Source organism: Triticum aestivum, chromosome 4B, assembly GCF_018294505.1.
Source record: "Triticum aestivum cultivar Chinese Spring chromosome 4B, IWGSC CS RefSeq v2.1, whole genome shotgun sequence".
NCBI lineage: Eukaryota > Viridiplantae > Streptophyta > Magnoliopsida > Poales > Poaceae > Triticum > Triticum aestivum.
The window spans coordinates 642920456-642940843 of record NC_057804.1 but is presented as its reverse complement, the minus strand read 5'-3'; the positions used below and the strand labels follow the sequence as shown (position 1 = coordinate 642940843).

Here is a 20388-nt window from a genome sequence, read left to right as displayed (position 1 = left end):
CCCCCCCCGTCCCGAAAAAGATGTCGCGGTGGTAATTTTGTGAAAACCCCCTCCGGAAAGTCCCTACACAACCCGCACTCCCATTACTTGAGATGTCCTTATCACATATTCTTTTTTACATTGATGTACATTTCATCAAGCATTTAACTGAAAAATAAGGCAATGCATATCTTTACAAGTCACGCCGGTGAATAATAGTGTCGTAGCATGTAACTGTGCACACTTACAAGTGATAAATGAACAATAATGTTTGTGGAGCCAAACTTGCATCCTAGGGCAACAGCATGACTGAAGCTGTTATGGAAAACGAGGGAGGAATAAAATAAGCATATTGACTTCTGTATTATTTCTAGGATGGAAATAGAAATACAGGTTGCGAGGCATAATATTATTTTTATCCTTGCGCTTGGGGTATGTTTGGTTTCTGACCAAACCCACCCTTTTAGTTATTTGGTCATGCCCAAGATTATGGCTGTTGTTTGGATGGTTGCCAAATTGGGCTCATGCTCCTTTAGCCGCCTGTAGTCTCCCAGTGTATTTTCTTGCCAACATTGGCTTCAACGTGGGCAATCAAATCTTTGGCATGGTTGTCTTTGGCTCAAACTTTAACACACCATCACACCCCTTTTAATTTATCTGGGCTTTCTTGATCCATTATAGAATGACAATGTTACATAATGTTGATGCTTTCATTGAAATGTGTGATAACCCCCTTGATCTTGTGGTTGCAGAAAGACAATGTGAGCAATCAACGGGAGCACATTGTTCACCTGTTGGCAAATGAGCAGTCTCGATTAGGCAAACTACCAGGGAATGAACCGGTGTGTGTGCACTATATATTTCAGTTCATTGTTCTGTTCTCTATTTTTTTTAAATTACAAGAGTATGCAGGAGACCATTTGTCCACGTATGAATATATTTGTTTTTTTCTTTAGCTATGCCCTTCTTCCCGGACCAGTTAAATGATTGTTGTCCTAATAAATATTAAAATGCGTCAGTTGGAATTATTAGTTAGAATTTGGAATAAGTTATTACCCTGAACAAAACATTAGACATTTTAACTTATTATCGATGGTACTTTTTCTTTTGTGTATGAACTGAACATTTTCTTTTGGATTTACCTAGCTCGCTATCTAGTTGCAACATATACATATGTTTCCTTCTTTCTTGTTGGTGATAAGTTTGATATGTCATGTGCTTGTTTGTGTGTTGTTTTACTCATACATGTACTCACTTCTACTTCAGCACTTCTGTCTTCCTAACCAAGAAAAGGCATTTTGTCTAGTGCTTTAGAATGCATGACAAGAAGAGGCATTTTTTGAAACACACCATGATCAAGAGATCGTGAGTCCATAACAAATGTAATTTATCGCTAAAAAGTACATATAGTTTAATCCCCACTATTGGGATCTTGTCCCTTATTTATATGGGCAGGATTGACTGCCCCCTACCATGCACCAAACAGGTGCCATTTAAAATGCTTATGAAACATTTTTTTACTGTAGTCAATAATATTTTTGCTCCATGTATGATGACACTTCAGAGCTTATTCTTTTACTCCCATCTCTGTGATAAAAGATGGTAACAGCTAATTGTGTTTTTTTATCCAGCCTCATTATCGTGTTGATTGAGGTTATGCATGGTATTTAACATTGTTTTTATTTGTTGCTAGAAAATTGACGAGGGTGCTGTACATGTTGTGTTCTCTAAGTCCCTGGATAACTACATAAAATGGTGCAACTATTTACCACTACGTCCTGTCTGGAATAAGTATGATTTCTTATATTCTGCACTTCAATTCTTATTCTTGCCTTATTTGTTACAAATACCAAGCGACTGCATTGTTTTCTGTTAGCGTTGAATCATTGACCAAAGAAAAGAAGTTGCTATATGTTTGTTTATACTACTTGATCTGGGGAGAGGCTGCCAACGTACGATTTCTTCCAGAAGGCTTATGCTACATATTTCATCATGTAAGTCTGTAGAGGATTCCACTCAAATTCTCCAATGTGCTTATTTCGGTGCATGTTGTGCCTCCATTTACTTCTTGCATGAATATCATGAGACTATGAGAGTATTCAGTACTCATTTTTTCTAGTCTCTTGTATATTTGTTTAATAATCTCGCGCAAGCCTCACATTTGTGTGCTATTATGCTTACTTTGAACATGGGCCCTTGAATGAATCATATTTGGATGGTACTTGTATGGGCCAAACTTAAAAGTGCACTGCAAGTATGAACAAGCATCAAATTCTAGAAAGCAACAAGAAGTATACATTATAGTCAAACTATTCTTAACAGTCAGAGAGCAAACTCCTAGGAGCACAAATTACACTTCCTTACCTGCTTTATTACCTCGTTGGCATGCTTGCAAGACTGGGATTGTACTAGACTTGTAGGCTTTTAGGTCTTATGTCCTAAATGTTCTACATATTTTTCATTTGCATTATTTCTAAGGTGATCATCTTTACTCTTTAGGAGCAAACAAATCAGCAAATTATGTTAGCATATTATATTAAAATTAAGCGCATTGCTAATCTTCACCTTATTATGTTTGTACATTACTAACCTCAATTTTTCTTTCATTCTTGCATATTCAATTGCAGCTGTTAAATGTATTGATGATCTCTGACCAATTAAATTTTTGAATGATGCCAAATTTCATCTTTTGTTGTTGAAATTCCTGCTTCCTTTCTATTTTGTAGCTAGCAAGAGAACTAGAGGTGATTATGCAGAAACAGACTGCTGAGCCTGCTGGAAGCTGCATCTCTAATGATGGCGTATCATTTCTTGACCAAGTCATTTATCCTCTATATGAAATCGTTGCAGCTGTAAGTGGTGCTTCTGGATCAGCTAGTCTAACTTGATATGTTCTGTCCTATATAAATGTCTGAATGGTGGTTCTACTGCAGGAAGCAGGCAACAATGACAATGGGCGGGCAGCACATTCTGCATGGAGAAACTATGATGATTTCAATGAGTTCTTCTGGTAGGTGGATCAATTGAGCTCTTGGATTTTGTTATTCTGTTGCTATTTTCAAATACTGTTGCTTCTCTCTTTTAGGTCTGAGAAATGTTTTCAGCTGGGTTGGCCGTGGAAACTGAGCAATCCATTTTTCTCAAAGCCTATTAGGAAAGAGCAGGTTTGTTTGTATTAACTGTATACAAGATTTTTGGATCTTGCAGTAGATGGAACTAAACTAATAAATATGTGTTACGGGAACCCTTTTTTTTCTTGTTTGCTTATTATTTGTTACTATGACTGTCAGTCACAAGGAGATTGTTTATTTTTTTACCGACTTAAGTTGCACTATTAATTGTTTATCTTTTTTTCCGACTTAAGTTGCACTATTATCTATCCATGTAAGCCACTGTCACTCTTTAAGGGTCTCGGTAGCTTATCACTTGTTCCTGACATCCCAGACACTCTCTTTACCTTATTTGACATGGTCAGCTAAGACCATCATGGTGACTTTTCTGGTGTGTTGCTCCCTAGCTCCTGCTGTTCCTAATGAGGGCTGCCACTGTGGCGCAGTTACCCGGCAGCTCTCAAAGTGTTTGACGAGGTCCACTGTCGAGCAGAATCGTTGGAACTCTGAGATCTGCTGTTCTGCTGTGCTTGATGAGTGTGCTGTCTTTTGTTCACTTGCGTATTGTTGATTTGGGGAGGTCGTTCTGGTATTGGGAGATGAGTATTGAGCAGCGATTTGGATTGTGTGCAATGAAGAGGGATCTGGAATTTTCATTGTTAGGTTATGAAATATATTCCCACTTTGTGCTTCATCAGTGCGATAACATATTTTAGCAATTTACCAACACAAACCCAACATTCTCGCCAAACAGGCCCTATTCCTAGAATCGATGAATTTTGTTCTTAAATGATGTACACATCATTAGCTATGTTGAATACTTTGATGTTTTTATTGTTGATATGTTCTGTGAATTGTTTGGCAATTTTCATAAAAAAAGTGTTGATGCAATTTCTTTTACAGGGCTTGATAAGTAGGAATCATCATTATGGAAAGACATCTTTCGTGGAGCACAGAACTTTTCTGCATCTTTACCATAGCTTTCACCGCCTGTGGATGTTCCTACTTCTGATGTTTCAGGTATATGAATTATCTTGCAACGGTCTCAGTATTCCGCTTTGGGTTCAGCTTAAATGTCCACCCTTCCCCTTGTAACTGTTCTGGTCTGTGTCTTAGGTTTGTTTTGTTCATGAGTTGAGAGGTGCCAGAGGCACATCCCTCTGGTTAAAGGCTCGTGTCTTGGGGATTTGTATTTTGAAGGGGAATACTAAGGGATATTTTAAACTAATGTGTGTGTGTGTGTTAGAGGCACAGTTCATGAGTTATGTGTCTTATGATAGTGTCACTTTAGTGCGTGCTAGAAGTATCAACTGTGCTTTGCTGCTGGTCTGTTGAATGATATTTACAGAAAACATTCCCATGAATTTTTGAATTGTGATTTATCTTTCGTGAAATACCACATGGTTTGGTAGAAACTTCCACCCTTCCTCTAAAGCTTCCTGTTCTTGTAAACACCTCTAGCAATTTATGATCTGATTTCCCATGAATTTTATGAATTGTGTATTTGTCTTTCATGAAATACTACACGGTTTGGTATAAACTTCCACCCTTCCTCTAAAGCTGCCCGTTCTGTAAGCACCTCTAGCAATTTATGAACCAATTATTAGTATTCAACTATTCATTATTAAGATCAATATAATGACAATGTTTTAGAGGTGATGTGGCTTAAAGGCAATGCTGAATCAGGAGCCACCTTTAGAGTGAAGAATGATTTAGCCTTATAGAGGCATTGCAGAAGCTTACTTTGGCACATATAACCTAATAATAGTTGGACTTATCTTTTCACATGTGAGTTCATCTTCATACAAATTCATGCATTTACAGTTAGATTTTTTTATAAAAAAAGATCAGTAGGAGGATGCACAACCTTTTGTGTTTCTTTATTGCTGTTTTGGATGGTATTCCTTGACTTGAAAATTCTTTTGTGCTTTCTTGTCATTTTTAAATTCTTTTATCATGCATGTCGTGTCACCTAACAGTGCGGTTCTGTTTATGTGCATGCAGGGACTCACTATCATTGCTTTTAACAATGGCAATTTTGACACAAATACTGTATTGGAACTTCTTAGCCTTGGCCCAACTTATATCATAATGGAATTTATTGAGAGTTTGTACCAAAAAACCTTTTCGTTACCATAGTAGTGTGATCTTTTGCATAAATTCTCTTGCAGGTGACTAATTGCTTCTGTTTTTTGTTTTGTTCGCGGAAGGTGTATTGGACATTCTAATGATGTATGGCGCCTATTCAACATCTCGTGGTTCTGCAATCACCAGAGTGATCTGGCGATTCTGTTGGTTTACCGCGGCTTCATTGGTCATCTGTTACCTATATATGTAAGTTTCGATGCCTGCCCAGAGTGAATTGCCAATAATTCACCATGTAACTGGATAATTTGTTTCAATCATTCCATTAAGGATCTTTTATCATCTAGCTCAGGATGAATACTGAAATTCTTGGAACATATCTGTCCTGGGATGCAATCAGTAAGCGTTTGATCCTGGACTGTTGGAAAACAAAATATTTATAACATCTCTGAAACTTAGTATGCCAAAATTTGACCTGGTGCCCTCGATGTTTCCTGGCACTCTTAATTGGTGGGTTTTAAATATGATCTGTTCTTAAGGCCCAGGCATAAGGACTAACGGTTAACATTTTGCTAGCCTGAACATTTTTATAAAGAAAGGATTAATGGTTCTCTATTAGTCATTTGAGATGTATCTATAATCTTAGTTGTGTTGAATATAAGGACATGATAGCCAACAGTAGAAAGATCTAATTTGTACCTAATTGGGATGTCTGGCCCATCTTGACTTGGTTTGTATGTCCTTTGAAGCCTGCCATTATGTAAACCACCCTCCATTAGTTTCTGGCATTCGGCATCTCTTTTAACAGTGTTGGTTAACTTTAACATCTTAATTCTGAGAACAAGATGGGTAGAACAAGGCTTTACATGGTTTGCTTGAAAAAGTTAATAGCGGGTTGGCCCAAGAACATCTTTTTTTTTCCGGAATGAAAATACTAAAACTGGCCTGTGGACCAGGACATCAATTCAGTTTTATTGATGAAACTATCACATTAGCCATTTTTGTAGCTATTTTGACAATTCTACTTATCGAGGAGCAAAGTATTGAATCCCTTTGATGTCAACTCTAATGCTTATGCTTGTTGTTTACGTACCTACTCTCCTTTACATCCATGACCACAATCTTTAGGAAAACTTCCTGCCCAAGCGTATTAATAGATTCCCCTGGTATCAAAGCGTGGGGAAAATCCCTTTGTGGTGTTCACAGAATTTCAGTGAAAGTATAATAACTTGTCGTTTTGCAGCAAGGCACTTCAAGATGGGGTGCAATCTGCACCTTTTAAGATATATGTTGTTGTAATCAGCGCGTATGCGGGTTTCCAGTTAATCATCAGCCTACTCATGAGTATTCCCTGCTGCCGTGGTTTTACCAATGCTTGCTACAGCTGGTCTTTTGTACGCCTTGCCAAGTGGATGCATCAGGTCTTGTCCCAACATTTGTGATGAAAGTCCTCTAGATTATGTGAATGATGTCTGACTTTTTTTTTATATATTGAAGGAACACAATTATGTTGGAAGAGGCTTGAATGAAAGGCCTCTAGATTATATCAAGTAATCTGGTCTAACCCTGAAGCATAGTTCTGTGATTATGCTGGCATGTTTCAAGCACATCATCTCTAACTTGATTTACTATGCAGATATGTTGCTTTCTGGCTTGTTATTTTTGCTGCGAAATTTTCATTCACCTATTTCCTCCAGGAAAGTTTAGTTTATCTGTTTTAACTCTGCTCTCTGCTTATACTGGCATCAGTTTGTATTTGAAAGCTGTCTTTCTTATGCAGATCAAACCTCTTGTAGAACCAACAAGACTGATAATCAGTTTCAAAGGCTTACAGTATCAATGGCATGACTTTGTCTCAAAGAGTAAGTATATACACACTTTATCCCATCATTGCACCGTCTTCTTTTAGCATCAATTGATCATTGTAATAGTTTACTTGTTTCTTCATCGAGAAATCACATGAGCATTTCATTTGGTTATATTGATAGAAAATGTGCTATTTGCAGGCCTAAGAGTAACACCTCTAAACCTCTTTGTAAATATTTGTGCCTTCTGGGTTCTGTTGTATATCTGGAAATATTTTTTCTTGAAAAGTATATCTCTTCCCAAACATTAGTACCCTGAATCTCTTAAGCCTTTTATGTTGCAACTTGCCACCATGTTTTTCCATTGCTATCCCAGCGTGATGCACTAAGCTGTGCCCGTTAATGTGCAAAGCTTCTATGCAGTTTCTATCATTCTGAAGTGAGCTTGTAGGCCCAGCTTTTAATTTTCGTATTGGTTATTTGAATGCTTGCAGATAACCATAATGCGATCACAATCCTTTTTTTATGGGCTCCAGTGGCCTCAGTAAGTAACCTTTTTTCCTTCTAGCTTTCGTTGACTTATATGTACCAATACCATTATTGTATTATTTCACATACATCCCCTCTCCCCCACTTATTGAACTGTAGGTATGATATATAATCCACGGCACTACACAATCATTAATAATGATCATTCGAAATGATAAAGTAATATGATTCCTTTAGAAGAATTAATTTGATTATCATTTCAGTGTAACTTTGGGTCTTATTGAGACATTACACAACTTACTGGAGGCACAACTCCAAAGAATGACAATAGTTGGGTATCAGTTCAATTGTGTCAAGCATAATAAGCTCAATACTCTGGTAGAAATGCACAGATACACTTCTTCAGTGACATGATACTCACTTGGATAAACTATGTCCTTACTATCCAACAAGAGAAAATACTTGCACAGAGCTTCTATGGATGACAAAGGAGTAAGTAGGCAATATGTAGGAGATGTGCAGAAGGTATTTCCAAGGCATTGGAATTTGGAACACTAAAAGAACACTAATTAATTATCAGTCAGTTTATTCTCATGGACACATTGGGTACATCGAGCCCATACGCTTCCATTCTCCTTGAGTGGTTGACTATGGGTGCTTCCTCAGTGTTTATGTGCAACTCACACACAACTAGGAGTCATGTGGGGGCTAAACCCAACATTACCAGGTCAAACAAGTGCTCTTGTGCCGATGTGTTCACTGCATATTGGTTACCTGATGATTTCAGTTGTGGTCATTGCTTTACTTGATCCTGGTCTGTAGAGCATGTGGCGATGAATTTTTATTTCACTGCATATTGGTTACCTGATGATTTCAATTGTGGTCATTGCTTTACTTGATCCTGGTCTGTAGAGCATGTGGCGATGAATTTTGATTTCTATGCTGTAGACTGAAAGTTCTCTAGAGTCAATAGTTGAACTACCACATAGATGTCAGCTGATGAGCGGTGTAAACATTGCGTCAGACCTGAACAAAGATATGGTTTCCTTGCCAGCAGCCATAGGATAACTAAAATGACCACATATTTGTTTCAGCCTATCTGTTTTGATGGTAATTTATCTTCTTATATCATTATTTTGGCATGCTGGTTATTAGTTCACGGATAGATGGCAAACTGATAAATATTGTTTCTGTGGCAAATTATTCCATGGTAGCCTACCATGCAACCTTGATAATTAAGATCAGATTCATGGTAGGCTAAACGTGCCTATGCCTATTCCATCAGCTTGCTTGTTCCTTTTATTTCTGTTGGGCTGATTGTGCAGGTAGCTGCTTCTTATGTGCATGAACATATGAAATGCATATTTATAAGAGGAATATTGTTGTGCAGATTTATCTTTTGGACATCCATGTTTTTTACACCATCATGTCTGCTATTGTTGGATTCCTTCTTGGTGCACGTGACCGCCTGGGAGAGGTTAGCCCTTAAACTGTAGCTTTATGCTATCGTCATGTGGTTATTTTCTCAGAAGTTGCTTTTGCAGATCTATTACTCTTGTTGTTTTACAAGGGAAATTTTGTTGTTTTTTGTAAGATGATTTTATTGGACTATCACCATGTAGTTAGTAAAAAAGGGAGGGTGTCGGAGGAAGACTTCCACCGACGCTGTTAATATAGAAGATGAGGGGTCGCATCGGTTGGCTGTCCCACCAACTGTGGTGCTAGAGAACTGAGCTCAGGAGGCGGCTATTATGTGTAGTTAGTCAGTGTAAAGTGCACTTCTGTAAGGAAATACAATCATAAATAGCACATGAACCATTCAGATGCAAAATATATTATATATTTTGGTTGGATGTGTTAACCTTTGGTTGCCCCGCCAGCGTCTGGTTCATATTTTGATGTTTTCTTTCCTAGCTCTTCATATATTTATGGCTGATAAAGCGCAGTTTGTTTGATTATGTGTCGATTTATCCTGCCTGGTGGTCCTATTTTCTTTACAGATTAGGTCTGTTGAAGCAGTTCACAGGTTCTTTGAGAAGTTCCCTGAAGTATTCATGGATAAACTTCATGTTGCTGTTCCAAAAAGGTTTCAAATGTTTATACTGTTTTTTTACACTTCATTTCAATACACTAAAGCTGGTTTTGATGGATCATACAGGAAACAACTGCTATCATCTGGTCAGGTGTGTTTCTTTTCCGCATCAGTACTCCACAACTTGTTCCTTTACAATTTAGCTTTCTGTAGGTGGATCCCTGATCGCATGTTTGTTTTAAATATACTCTCCAAATTCGATATTTATTCCCCCCTCAGCTTAAGAAGCTTTGTTTGGTGAAGAGCTCATGGTTCAACTTGATATTTACTCATATGTTACTAGAAACATGCAGAAATGTACCATTGGAGTACCTTTTACGACAAATATGACAGTATAATTTTCTTGTAAAAACTTATCTATGCACATATTTGTGGTCAAAATTACCAAAAGTGTGTCAGCTAATGGACATGAAAGTGATAAATTTTGGACCAGTGGTATCTTGTTTTGTCGGTTATACTATTAATTTTCTTGTAGCCACTGGCCCCTTAGCTTAAAGCATGAACTTCAGACTTGAAATATTCTTGTTCCTACAGAGTGAATATATTTGTTACATGTAGCTGTGCAAAATAGTCAATTCTCCTGAAAGTTAAATAGGTAGGCATTCTTCCTCCTGCTGTCTGAGTATTGCGCAGTCCTAATCCTCCTCCATTGCACGAGTGTTTCTGCTTCCTATGCCTTACACCTGTGATGCCCCTCTGTAGCGTTTCTAGATATCTTGTGTAATTTTTATTTTGTTTTTGGCTTGCCCTGCATGTTCTAATGTGTAGCCATTATCGGAGTCATCATTTTTCTACTTAAATTCCTGCCTTGCACTGGACTCATAGTAATTCCTCGTGGTTGTTTAAGCTTTTGTTAGTTAAGACAGTTATGGCTAAGTGTTTTGCATTTTTATTGCTATTGCTCTCTTAAACAAGTAATACAAACTGCCTTTTTTGTGCGCAGATTATAAATATACCATGTTTTCTCAGTTATTTATTTTTAGTTTAAATATGTTGACACTGGAAACACCAAATTTACCAGAATGCAGAGTTAAACAAGCTTGATGCATCTAGATTTGCTCCTTTCTGGAATGAAATTGTGAAGAATTTACGGGAAGAGGACTACATTAGCAACACGTAAGCAAATTTGTTTTTAAATTTGTGTTATTGTTTTGTTGAAAGCCATAGCTCTGATGTTTTGACCCTTTTGCAGTGAACTGGATTTACTCTTGATGCCCAAGAATATAGGAGGTCTTCCAATTGTGCAGTGGCCACTTTTTTTGCTTGCTAGCAAGGTTAAAAGTCAACCAATTTTAACTTCTAATATTATTCCCTTGCACGTTCTCCATTTGCTGTCTCTGATTAGTGTCTCTTTACTCTTTAGTGATCAGTTGCCCTTTCATTGCAGGTTTTCTTGGCCAAAGATATTGCAGTTGATTGCAACGACTCACAAGATGAACTCTGGCTAAGGATCTCAAAGGACGAATATATGCAATATGCTGTCGAGGAGTGCTTTCATAGCATCAAGTATATCCTGTCATCTATTCTAGATAAAGAAGGGCATCTCTGGTAATGGTTTTTTAGAACATTATTTATTTTGATCCTGTGTCCTTTCCACCTAGTAGTTCAGCAGATTTTTATGCTGCAAAGTATTTTAATTTTTTAGGGTGCAAAGGATTTTTGATGGTATTCAAGAAAGCATTTCAAAGAACAACATCCAGAGTGATATTCATTTCAGCAAATTGCCTAATGTCATTGCCAAGCTTGTTGCTGTAGCGGGAATACTGGTAAACATTATGATTTAGTTTGAGTACATCAATATTCTGGTGTGCTTTTTGGGTGCCTTTTCAGTTACGTGCGTGTATCGGTCATATTTACGGCATCACCTTATCCCACCGGAGTCCGAACTTTTCCATTTGCTAGAACTGGATTCTCTTTCTTTTTCCGAGAAAACACAAAGGACCTTTGTGTTTCTTTTCATTGAAAAGGTTTAAGTTCAGTTACAATCCTCCTAGGAGGCATGGGGTACAAAAGGATGAAACAAAATTAGTGAACATCCCAGGTTGGGGGCAAGATAACCCTAAGTCCTTGAGCACCTGTCAATGCCCAGGAGCCAGGATGATGCTTCGTCTTTGATCCTGCCAACTAGTGTAGCATTTGGAGGACTGGCATTCTCGAAAACACACTCGTTCCGGTGCTTCCTGACCATCCAAGGCACGAGCAGGGTGATGGATGCCAGTGCCTTGCGCTGCAGCGGCAGCGTGTTTTGTGTCGCGCACAGCCACCAGTCCATTAGCGTGGCTTCATGCAAGGTTTGGCGGGCGAAGGGGCAGTCCAGCAGAAGATGCCGCATACTTTTCGGGGCTTGGTCACATAGGAGGCAGCGGGGGGGGGGGGGGGGGGGGAGTGTGCTGCAGTCCACGGCGAGCAAGCCTATCAGCGGTCCAGCAGCCATGGAGTTGGCCAGCCAGTGGAAGAATTTGACCCGCGGGGGCGTCCAACTATTCCAGATGAGCTTCCAGGAGTAGCAAAGTGTGGATCTATGGAAGGTGGCCAAGTAGCAGGACTTGTTAGAATAAGCGCCATTGGCAGACCACTTCGAGAGCAATTGATCTGGCTCATTGGATAGAGTGGTGTGCTGCACAGCCTGCCATAGCTGCAAGTATTGGCCGATCTAATGTATGCGAAGGACCCCGTGTATGTTGTGCCCAGGTATTGCCTTGTAGGGCATCGGCCGCCGTTCTGATCTTGCGACGCCTCTTGGGGATGCATTGGTAGAACATCGGCATGGTTTTGTTAACAGACCGTCCATTGAGCCATCAATCCTACCAGAAGAAAGCAGTCGCGTCGTTCCCGACAGACATGGTTGTCGATGTGAAGAAAAGTGTGCGCTTCTTGGCTGAGAATTGTATGTCAAGCCCTTGCCATGCGCGCTCAGTGTCTGCGCGAGAGAACCAAAGCCAGCGTAGCCGAAGCGCGTTCCAGATCCTGTACCCGCAGGCCACCATGCGAGAGAGGGCGGCAGACATGGCGCTAGTTCACATGACATGCCCATCGCTGGCCACGGCGCGTCCAGCCCAAAGAAATCCTCGCTGAATATTCTCGAGTTGCTTCAGGGTTTTCTTTGGGGGCGCAAACGCCAGGAGCTGGTGAACTGGGATCGCGCTAAGGACTGATTTGACCAAGGCCAGACGTCCGGTTTTGTTCATCAGCCAAGCCTTCCAAGCTGGGAGTCGGCTAGCAACCCTGTCAACAAGGGGCTGCAGCTGGGCGGTAGTGGGGTGGCGCGTGGTCAATGGAGTGCCAAAGTAGGTGATAGACAGCTCCATGATGGGGCATCCTAGCTGGGTAATAATCGGCGTGGTTACCTCAGGGTCGCCGTGTAGAAGAGTAGCTGAGCTGTTGGCGAAGTTGACCTTTGAGGCCGGAGGCCTCACCAAATAGGCTGAGAATCTCTTTGGCGGCGGCAACGGCATCGTTCTGCGTGGGGTAGCAGAACAGCACCACATCATCGGCATACATCGATATCATCGGGATCACAAGCCGTGGGTGCAGCTGCTGCAAGATGCTGAGGTTGTGGGCGCGTTTCACAAGTCGATCAAGGGTGTTGACGGCAAACACGAAGAGCTGCGGGGACAGGGGATCGCTTTGGCGAAGCCTGCGACGGAGCCAAATCAGCGGGCCCGGCTCACCGTTGAGCAGTACGCGAGTGCTGGCCGTCGAGAGGAGAATGGCGAGCCAATCCACCATATTGGCGCAAAATGTCAAAGAGGAATGTCCAAGATATGGAAGCTTGAGCATAATCCTCGGGGCTCCAAGCTGATGCAGCAACCTGAGCGATTGCTTGACGAGGACGAAGTTGTCGTGGAGTCTTCACCTGGTGATGAACACGTTTTGGTTATGGCTGACCAGGTTGTCGAGCTTGGGGGCAAGGCGCAGCTATAACATTTTGGCGAAGAGCTTGGCCACGAGATGGATCAAGCTTATCGGGCGGAAGTCGCTCAATTGGCACGCATCAGCATGTTTGGCAGTAGGATGAGGAGGGCCTGGTTGAGGTTGCAGAAATTCAGCAGTGACCTGTCTGTCCCGGGTGTTTTTTGTGCTGGCAGGCGCTTGACTGAAACCTCCTAGCATTCCCTTTTCAGTTACATGGCTTGTATAGCCGTATTTGTCGGAAGATCACCTTATTCATGGCTGAAATCCAATCTGTACCATTTGCTAGAACTAGATTCTCTTTAGAAATCCTGTATTTTATAGCCAGAGCGCCATCTACTCAAGCCAGATGTCGCTGGTACTGTAAAAGCTGTGCTGAAACCTCCTAGCATTCCCTACACCATTTTGATCTGCCCCTGTGGCTGCGAGTGTTGGCTGTATTTTCTTATTATATTAAGTATGGTGTGCATGTCCTTTAATTGGCAGTGACAAGTCTTATAAACATTTCCAGTTTTTGCACTTCCTTGTATAGCCATGACTTGGAACACTAGCATGTCCATTTGGGCCACTTCTGACATGTTGGCTTTGGAGTGAAATGGGATCTAAGTCCTTTAATTCAAACATCTGCAAGTAAAAACATTTTTTATGAATGCATAAAGAGGCTAGTTATCTACCACCTGTAAGATATAAACTGGAGTGTGCTGTCTATATTCGTTTAGGCAAGTCCATTACAGTGCTGTTGCTATCTAGGACTAGACCAACGGTGTGAGTTTGTTGGCAGTGTTATGTTATTAGCATTTGGAAGAAAACTTTTCTTACACATCTTTTGTGAGACAGATATAAGGATTGAGTTACTTGGCAACTGATTCATGAAAAACCACATAATGCAGTAATTTCGAGTCTTTGGTTTGTGAGAAAGGCTGCTCACATCAGCTTGAGTGAACAGTCAATTCAGTAAAAAATAAAAAAATCTGATTTTTTCTTTGGCAAGGAGCTTTGATGTTTTTTCTATACGCGTGCAAAGTTTGGCGATAAATCACATTCGTGGAGGTGTGGGAAAAGAAAACCAAAAGCGATGCTCCAAAACGTGTTTCTGGAAGCATTCTGGAGCACTTTTTTTTGTCCACACCTAAACAAATGCGATTCCATCGCGAAAATTTGCACGCGTGTAAAAAAACATAAATGTTTCTTACCATTTTTTTCATGTTTTTAATTATTTTTTGAAATTTATTGTTCATATAGCACTTTCGGTGAAATCATATGTTATAAATCATGGAGCAATGCTGGCCTTTTCTGACAAAAAAGCCCTAGTTCTTAATCGTTGCCATGCATTAATTATTTATATAAATTTGCTAATGAGCTAACTCTTCTCAGCAAGAAACATTCGACATCAGTAGTAACTAAAGTATAATCATGAAAGTCATGTTCTGCTCCTGAGCTCATTTGGTCTCGGGATGAACAGTAAAATCGAAAAAAAATGAAAAACATTTCAAAAAATTCTGAATTTTTATGGGTGGAAACATTGACAAAAATTCTCAGTGCTTGCAAAATTTCATCCAAAAATGACATTCGTACAAGTCGTGGCAAAACAAACAAAATCAGTACTCCAAAATGTTTTTGGAAATAACATTTTTGGAGCATCAATTTTGTTTTTGTTTTGCTGTGACTTCCACGAATGTTATTTTGTGAGCATTGAGAACTTTTGTCAATGTTTGCACCCAAAAAACATCAGAATTTTTTGAATTATTTTCAAATTGTTTTTGGGGTTACTGTTCACCCGAGCTCATTTGAGCTCGTGCTCAAATACATCACGTCCCGTATAATCACTGTAGTTTCTGACCACCACCATTACTTGGCATCATATCAATCAGCCTGTCCAACTGTAATTCACTTACTTCACCTCCGCTTGATGCCTTCCCAACTCGTCTCCTTGTCAGCCTTCGATTGGCAACCCAGCTTCATCCATATTCTTTACCTCCGCCAGGGTTGTCCCATTCGCAGATGAGTTTATCTTTGTCTGTCGTCGCTGCTGAATGCCACCACTATCTTAGACAACATGATTATGGCTTTGGATGGAGACTGGAGATGGATTTGCAGCAGCAAAGGAGAGTACATGTCGAACTTCCCACAGAATGTTTTTCTGCTGCATCTGCGCTAGTTTGGTTCCACATGTCATAGCACTGCTACTTATTCGCTCGAGTTTTAGAAGTTGAAGTGGATTATCTGGTTTTGTTCAAGGGTGTTCAAGACTTTGGTGAAAGTAGTCAAGTACGATACAAATCTTTTTCCAAACCGGATCGAACATTTTAATTCCCACTCCTAACATGTACTCTTTGTAGTTTGGTATTTAGAATAGTTTACTAGTTTATATAACTGTTGAAATGATGTTTTGCAGAAAGAAACGGAATCTGCTGATATGAAGAAGGGGGCAGTTAATGCTATTCAAGATCTATACGAAGTTGTTCATCATGAAGTGCTTTTTGTTGATTTGAGGTCTGCTATCTTGTCTATAATGTTCTAACCTTTTAGTCAGATCTGTATACTGTTGTGCCATTTCATTTCTAATCCCCTTTGCTTATGAATGTTAGTGCTAACATTGACGATTGGAGTCAGATAAATAGAGCAAGAGCTGAAGGCCGCCTCTTCAGTAATCTCAAGTGGCCAAATGAACCTGGATTGGTATTGTCGTGTGATCTTGTTTTGTCGATATTTTCCTGTTAGCTTTCATTTCTTTATAGCTATTATTTAATAAATATATCTTGATATAATGGAATGCAGAAGGACATGATCAAACGATTGCATTCACTTCTGACCATCAAGGAATCAGCTGCAAATGTTCCTAAAAACCTGGAAGCCAGCCGGAGACTGCAGTTCTTCACGAACTCTCTGTTCATGCAAATGCCTGTTGCAAGGCCTGTTTCAGAAATGCTTTCCTTTAGGTGAGGCTTCTTTAGTTCTTTTCTGCTTTGTTCCATTGACTGTTTAAGCAGTACTGCCATTGCACCTGATTCCACTCTCCGCAGGTTCTAATCACAGTAACAGCTGCAAACTGCCTTTTTCCACCTTTTAAACTTCAATATAATTAATTCTGCAAGTTAAGGTTGCCCCATAACATAGCAAGAACGAGCTGATTATCACTAGAAACTGGTTAAAACCAACTGCCCTTTGGTTTTCAGCATTTCCTATAATAATAGGATGTTTAGTTGAAAAAAAAGGCAAGAATAATGATACACTGAGGTACTATGTGTTGCACATGTTGCTACAAATCTTAGTGGGGAGAATTGGCGGCCCATTCTCCCATAAGTAATTTAATAAGAATCTAGAATCAGCTGATGTTAATCGGACACTGACCAAAACTGTACTTTGTTTTGGAAAACTGAGAGCACATGCAGTGGTCATCAGTTTTCTACTGCTCCTATTCATGTGTGAAGCAATGGCTCAGCCGACCCTAGCTTTGGGTAGAGCTCCACCTGATAAATATAAGCATCCTGTTATGAGATTAGGTTTTATGTGTGTGTTGTGAGTTTGTTTTTTGTTTGCCACACGGCCTCAAGCTCTTGTATACCGAACTTACCTCTGTACTAAATGAGAAGATGCCTTTTTTTTGCGCAAAAAAGAAATAAGATAAGATACTACTATATAAGTATATGCTTGAGGTCTATATAATAGGCTGGCACATACTATTTGGAATTAAGCAAAAGCAACCAATAAAGTCATTCTCATCTGCAATCTCCTGTTCTCTTGTCCCAGTCATTCTTATCTGTAGTGCCCTGTCCTTTTCTCCCCTAAAGTTGTTGGCATGCGGCTGTCCTCTACAGCCCCCTCTGCAAACATGGTGCACTTGGCATAAAAATATTTCAAAAATTTGACAAAAAAATGTATCTACCCTGCCACTAAATTTGGAAGGCAATCTTATATACAAATGGAGAAACTAAAAAAAAGGGCAGCCCGGTGCATGTAGCTCCCGCTTGCGCTGGGTCCGGGGAAGGGTCCGACCACTTTGGGTCTATAGTACGCAGCCTTTCCCTACATTTCTATAAGAGGCTGTTTCCAGGACTTGAACCCGTGACCCGTGACCTCATGGTCACAAGGCAGCAGCTTTACCACTGCGCCAAGGCTCCCCTTCAAATGGAGAAACTAAAGAGAAACAAATTCTGACTGCAAGGAATAAAGAAAAACTAAAGTGGGATTTTGTTTCCTTTTTTTGTTTTTCCTAATGTTCGCCACATTAATGATCATTTTTTCCGGATTCTTGATGATTAGTTTTCAAATATTTCATGACCATTTGCACCTTATTTTGGTATGGAAGCACCTGAGGGGCAGGAGCAGTATATGTTCTTATGTATTTTTATTAGTATATCCACTAATGTGTACAAGGATAAGCAAAGTATTATCTCTGTTAGTGGATATTGAGTTCATACTGGTTCGACTTTGGCATACCAGATGTCATACTGGGTGACATATCGGAAATATGTGGTTTTGTTAAAAAACCCGCTAGTTTGTTTAGTTATTCTTGTTCATGCCATGCCTTTGTAGTACAAATAGTACTCCCTCCTAAACTAATATAAGAGCGTTTAGAATACTAAAGTAGTGATCTAAACGCTCTTATATTAGTTTACAGAGGGAGTATGTAGACTAACAAAACTTCGTATTACAAGTGTATGATTCCATATTCTTGGTGGTTTGATTAAGTAATACATAAACTATAACTCATTAAATCATTACTGTAGCATAGCAAAGTACATTATATATGTTTTTTACCCTAATTATGTATAATTTTATTATAATTTTACTAAAGCTAGTACAAAGTTGAGTCACTTATTTTGGGACGGAGGGAGTACATGTCTTATTTCCTTGTAAACATTTTGTAAATAATTTGTAGTGGTTGATAGAGCTAATGTGGTTTCTTTTGTAATCTATTGATGAGTGATGACCATAGTTTTAAATGGCGGGCTATAGCATTTTTAGCAGGGTCCTGCTAAACAGCATCTATGTACAATTTAGTGGTTTTGGTACACATCTGAATATCCTACAGTTACTACGATACTCGGCCCTAGGAAGGCTCTTGTTACATATTTGTCTATGAATTGGTATAACACCCAGTCTGCAACGCTGTAACATAACCATATTCCTTGATGTGTAGTAGGCAGCGTATTTGACAGTACTAGAACCAAACCATTCATATTTTTGTATTTGAAACTATACCATTCAAGTATATAATTCTCAACTTTGAGTTTGCTGAAACTATGAGTTGAGAATTATATACTCGAATGGTATAGTTTCCAGACCAAGTGTGCGTACGAACTTCGGTCTTCCTTTTTTTACCCATTCAGTTGCACTTGCTGTATCTGCCTCTGACATTGCCATGTTCTTTTGCAGCGTATTTACTCCATATTACTCTGAGACTGTGCTTTATAGCATCGCCGAACTCCAAAAGAAAAATGAAGATGGTATATCTACACTGTTTTATCTTCAGAAGATTTATCCAGGTTTGTTCTTTCTTACCATGCTGAAATTTGGTGACACTTATGTAAAAGGTGGTCAGCTTCTGATGAATTGGTTTGAGAGATCCCCTTGTTTCCTCATTCAAACCATGTTCCTTCAAAGAGATCTTTTTCTATATTCGAGTAGATCTGATGCCCCACTTGTTTTTACCAATTGGTCACTTCTAAACATGGACAACTCGACCTAGCAGTATACTCTCATCAATACTAATGCTATACAACTGAGCTTATTTCATTCCCGTCTTAGTTGTTGAGAATGCAATTTTCTTTGTTATCATGGGAATTCCTAGTCCAAACCTTATGCGGTTAACTTCTGTATACAGATGAATGGAAGAACTTCCTTACTCGCATCAACAGGGATGAAAATGCAGCAGACACTGAACTTTTTAGCAGTGCGAATGACATACTAGAACTTCGGCTATGGGCATCTTACCGTGGGCAGACATTAGCGCGAACAGGTTTGCTATCTTTTGGAACTTATATGTTGATTCTTCTCTGTGTGCATTCCTTTTGTAGTACTCTTCCTATGCATGGATCTATATTCTGTAACTATGTTTCTCTGCAGTTCGTGGGATGATGTACTACAGGAAGGCCCTTATGTTGCAAACTTATTTGGAGAGAATGCATTCTGAAGGTATGTCTACTAGGTTCCTTTTCAGACATAAATTCTTCACTTAACTGAATGCATGTAACATCCTTTTCTGATGTTTTTCTTGTCCAGATCTCGAATCTGCATTTGATATGACTGGTCTGGCTGACACACATTTTGAGTACTCCCCTGAAGCACGTGCACAGGCTGATTTGAAATTTACGTATGTGGTTACCTGCCAAATCTACGGAGTGCAGAAAGGAGAAGGGAAGCCAGAAGCTGCAGATATAGCCCTTCTGATGCAAAGGTGCTCTTTATATCTCATGCTAAATGAGTGATGCTTCTCTTTTTAGAATCAGTGAAGGAGCTGATTAGCTCTTTTCTTTTTGTGCGTATTATATTGCGCTACACCAGTGCACCATCTCTGATTTTTCTTTGTTTTTCAGGAATGAAGCTCTCAGAATTGCATACATCGATGTTGTTGAGAGCGTTAAGAATGGAAAGCCTAGCACTGAGTATTACTCAAAGCTTGTTAAAGCTGACATCCATGGAAAGGACAAGGTAGTTTAGTTTTGGATGTCTTTCTTCCTGTCTAAAGGTTGATTGCTCTTATCGATTTTCTTGAGGGGTGTTCAATAGAAGTTGGCTTGGGTTTCAGCCGTTGTTTTCCCTGATCATGCCTTTACTGCCTACGACGTTAGTTCTTTTATATTGTTTTGGTACATTAAGTACAAAATTTGTGCAGAAAACTGTGGGGTAGACCGTCACAGTAAGTACATTGATTGTTCATTCTGATACTATTATCGCAGTTCTCATATCCTTA

At 39.6% G+C, this 20388-nt stretch overlaps 1 protein-coding gene across 2 annotated transcripts in view; it reads left to right on the top strand.

Moving 5' to 3' along the window:
- The window catches only part of LOC123093804 (callose synthase 9), a 36954-nt gene that overhangs the window by 4508 nt on the left and 12058 nt on the right, over window positions 1-20388 (top strand). The window contains exons 7-35 of one of the 2 annotated variants that reach the window (XM_044515858.1): window positions 732-821; window positions 1673-1770; window positions 1856-1973; window positions 2706-2831; window positions 2913-2989; window positions 3065-3143; window positions 3993-4109; window positions 5094-5196; window positions 5300-5423; window positions 6418-6595; window positions 6672-6724; window positions 6811-6871; window positions 6955-7036; window positions 7474-7523; window positions 8859-8945; window positions 9469-9554; window positions 9627-9651; window positions 10582-10676; window positions 10753-10834; window positions 10948-11108; window positions 11206-11326; window positions 15868-15965; window positions 16061-16151; window positions 16251-16411; window positions 18852-18961; window positions 19300-19434; window positions 19542-19610; window positions 19698-19872; window positions 20012-20126. In XM_044515858.1, the coding sequence (XP_044371793.1) occupies window positions 732-821; window positions 1673-1770; window positions 1856-1973; window positions 2706-2831; window positions 2913-2989; window positions 3065-3143; window positions 3993-4109; window positions 5094-5196; window positions 5300-5423; window positions 6418-6595; window positions 6672-6724; window positions 6811-6871; window positions 6955-7036; window positions 7474-7523; window positions 8859-8945; window positions 9469-9554; window positions 9627-9651; window positions 10582-10676; window positions 10753-10834; window positions 10948-11108; window positions 11206-11326; window positions 15868-15965; window positions 16061-16151; window positions 16251-16411; window positions 18852-18961; window positions 19300-19434; window positions 19542-19610; window positions 19698-19872; window positions 20012-20126 (2967 nt within the window). Of the gene's footprint in view, window positions 1-731; window positions 822-1672; window positions 1771-1855; window positions 1974-2705; window positions 2832-2912; window positions 2990-3064; window positions 3144-3992; window positions 4110-5093; window positions 5197-5299; window positions 5424-6417; window positions 6596-6671; window positions 6725-6810; window positions 6872-6954; window positions 7037-7473; window positions 7524-8858; window positions 8946-9468; window positions 9652-10581; window positions 10677-10752; window positions 10835-10947; window positions 11109-11205; window positions 11327-15867; window positions 15966-16060; window positions 16152-16250; window positions 16412-18851; window positions 18962-19299; window positions 19435-19541; window positions 19611-19697; window positions 19873-20011; window positions 20127-20388 lie in introns of both variants that reach the window. The other variant, XM_044515857.1, reaches the window with a different exon arrangement.